This window comes from Nicotiana tomentosiformis, chromosome 9 (genome assembly GCF_000390325.3).
Source record: "Nicotiana tomentosiformis chromosome 9, ASM39032v3, whole genome shotgun sequence".
Taxonomy (NCBI): domain Eukaryota; kingdom Viridiplantae; phylum Streptophyta; class Magnoliopsida; order Solanales; family Solanaceae; genus Nicotiana; species Nicotiana tomentosiformis.
Genome location: NC_090820.1, coordinates 57,759,669 through 57,760,718, shown reverse-complemented (window position 1 = coordinate 57,760,718; position 1,050 = coordinate 57,759,669). Strand labels below are relative to the sequence as shown.

Here is a 1,050-nt window from a genome sequence, read left to right as displayed (position 1 = left end):
TTATTTTAGACTCTCAAACTTAGCTACATGATCTGCCTTAGTCTCGACAGGCAAGAAATGGTCAATGAAGGCATCGACAAATTCATTTAACCTCGCCGGAGAGCTCCCCTCCTCACGGGAGTCCTCCCACATCTCAAACCAAGAACATGCCACCCCTTTCAGGCGATAGGAGATCAACTCCACTCCCTCCATCGCAGTAGCGTGCATAACTCGGAGGGTCTTATGCATATCATCATTAAATTCTTGGGGGTCCTCCTCAGAATCAGTACCTGTGAACACTGGAGGATCCAGCTGAAGAAATCTGTTCACCCTGGAACTAGCAGAATCCCCTTGCTGGCTGGAAGAAGCAGGTGCAACATTCGATCTCTGGGCTTGGGAAGCCACTATCTGGGCTAACATTTGTATGGCTCCCCTAAGAACCCTATCAAAAACACCGGGATCGGAAGATGGGGTTGGAGGTGGAATAGCTGCACCCTCAGTAGGATTAGGGATTGCTGTAGTCGGGGCAGGAGTAGTAGAATCAGTCGGTGTAGTAGCTAGGGGAACATCTTCACCCCTCGGGTGCTCACCCGCATCATCGGGTATAGAATCAACTGCCACTCTTGTGGTGGCATTAGCTCCTTGTCCAATTCTTGCTTTCTTCCTAGGTGCCATATACTAAAAATTAGAGCAATTACACGAGTTAGAGGAGGAACAATCTTACAATCAGCTCTATTGCACGATCTAGAATATCAAAGAAGGGTATTATTCCTAAATGGCCAAGTAGCCTCCTAATTATAGATGTGGTTGACAACACACCGATAATACAGACTCTACTAAACACGGCTCCAAGATATCCTAGGACACTTTAAAACGTTAGGCTGTGATACCAAGCTTGTCACGCCCTTACCTCAAGGAGCGCGACCGACACTCAATCGAGATACCCCGGTCGAGCAAGCCTGCACAATTCCATCTACCCAATTCACCCATGAATAAAGAGAAGATACATTTCATTAATTAGATAGTAAGAGGTCACATGAATAAGACCAGTTCATTTCCATTAGTTACGTC

At 46.5% G+C, this 1,050-nt stretch overlaps 1 protein-coding gene across 1 annotated transcript; it reads right to left on the bottom strand.

Moving 5' to 3' along the window:
• On the bottom strand, window positions 1–654 carry LOC138898841 (uncharacterized). The gene has a single exon (XM_070184947.1). The coding sequence runs from the start codon at window positions 652–654 to the stop codon at window positions 1–3; it is 654 nt and encodes a 217-aa protein (XP_070041048.1).
• Window positions 655–1,050: the final 396 nt, after the last annotated feature.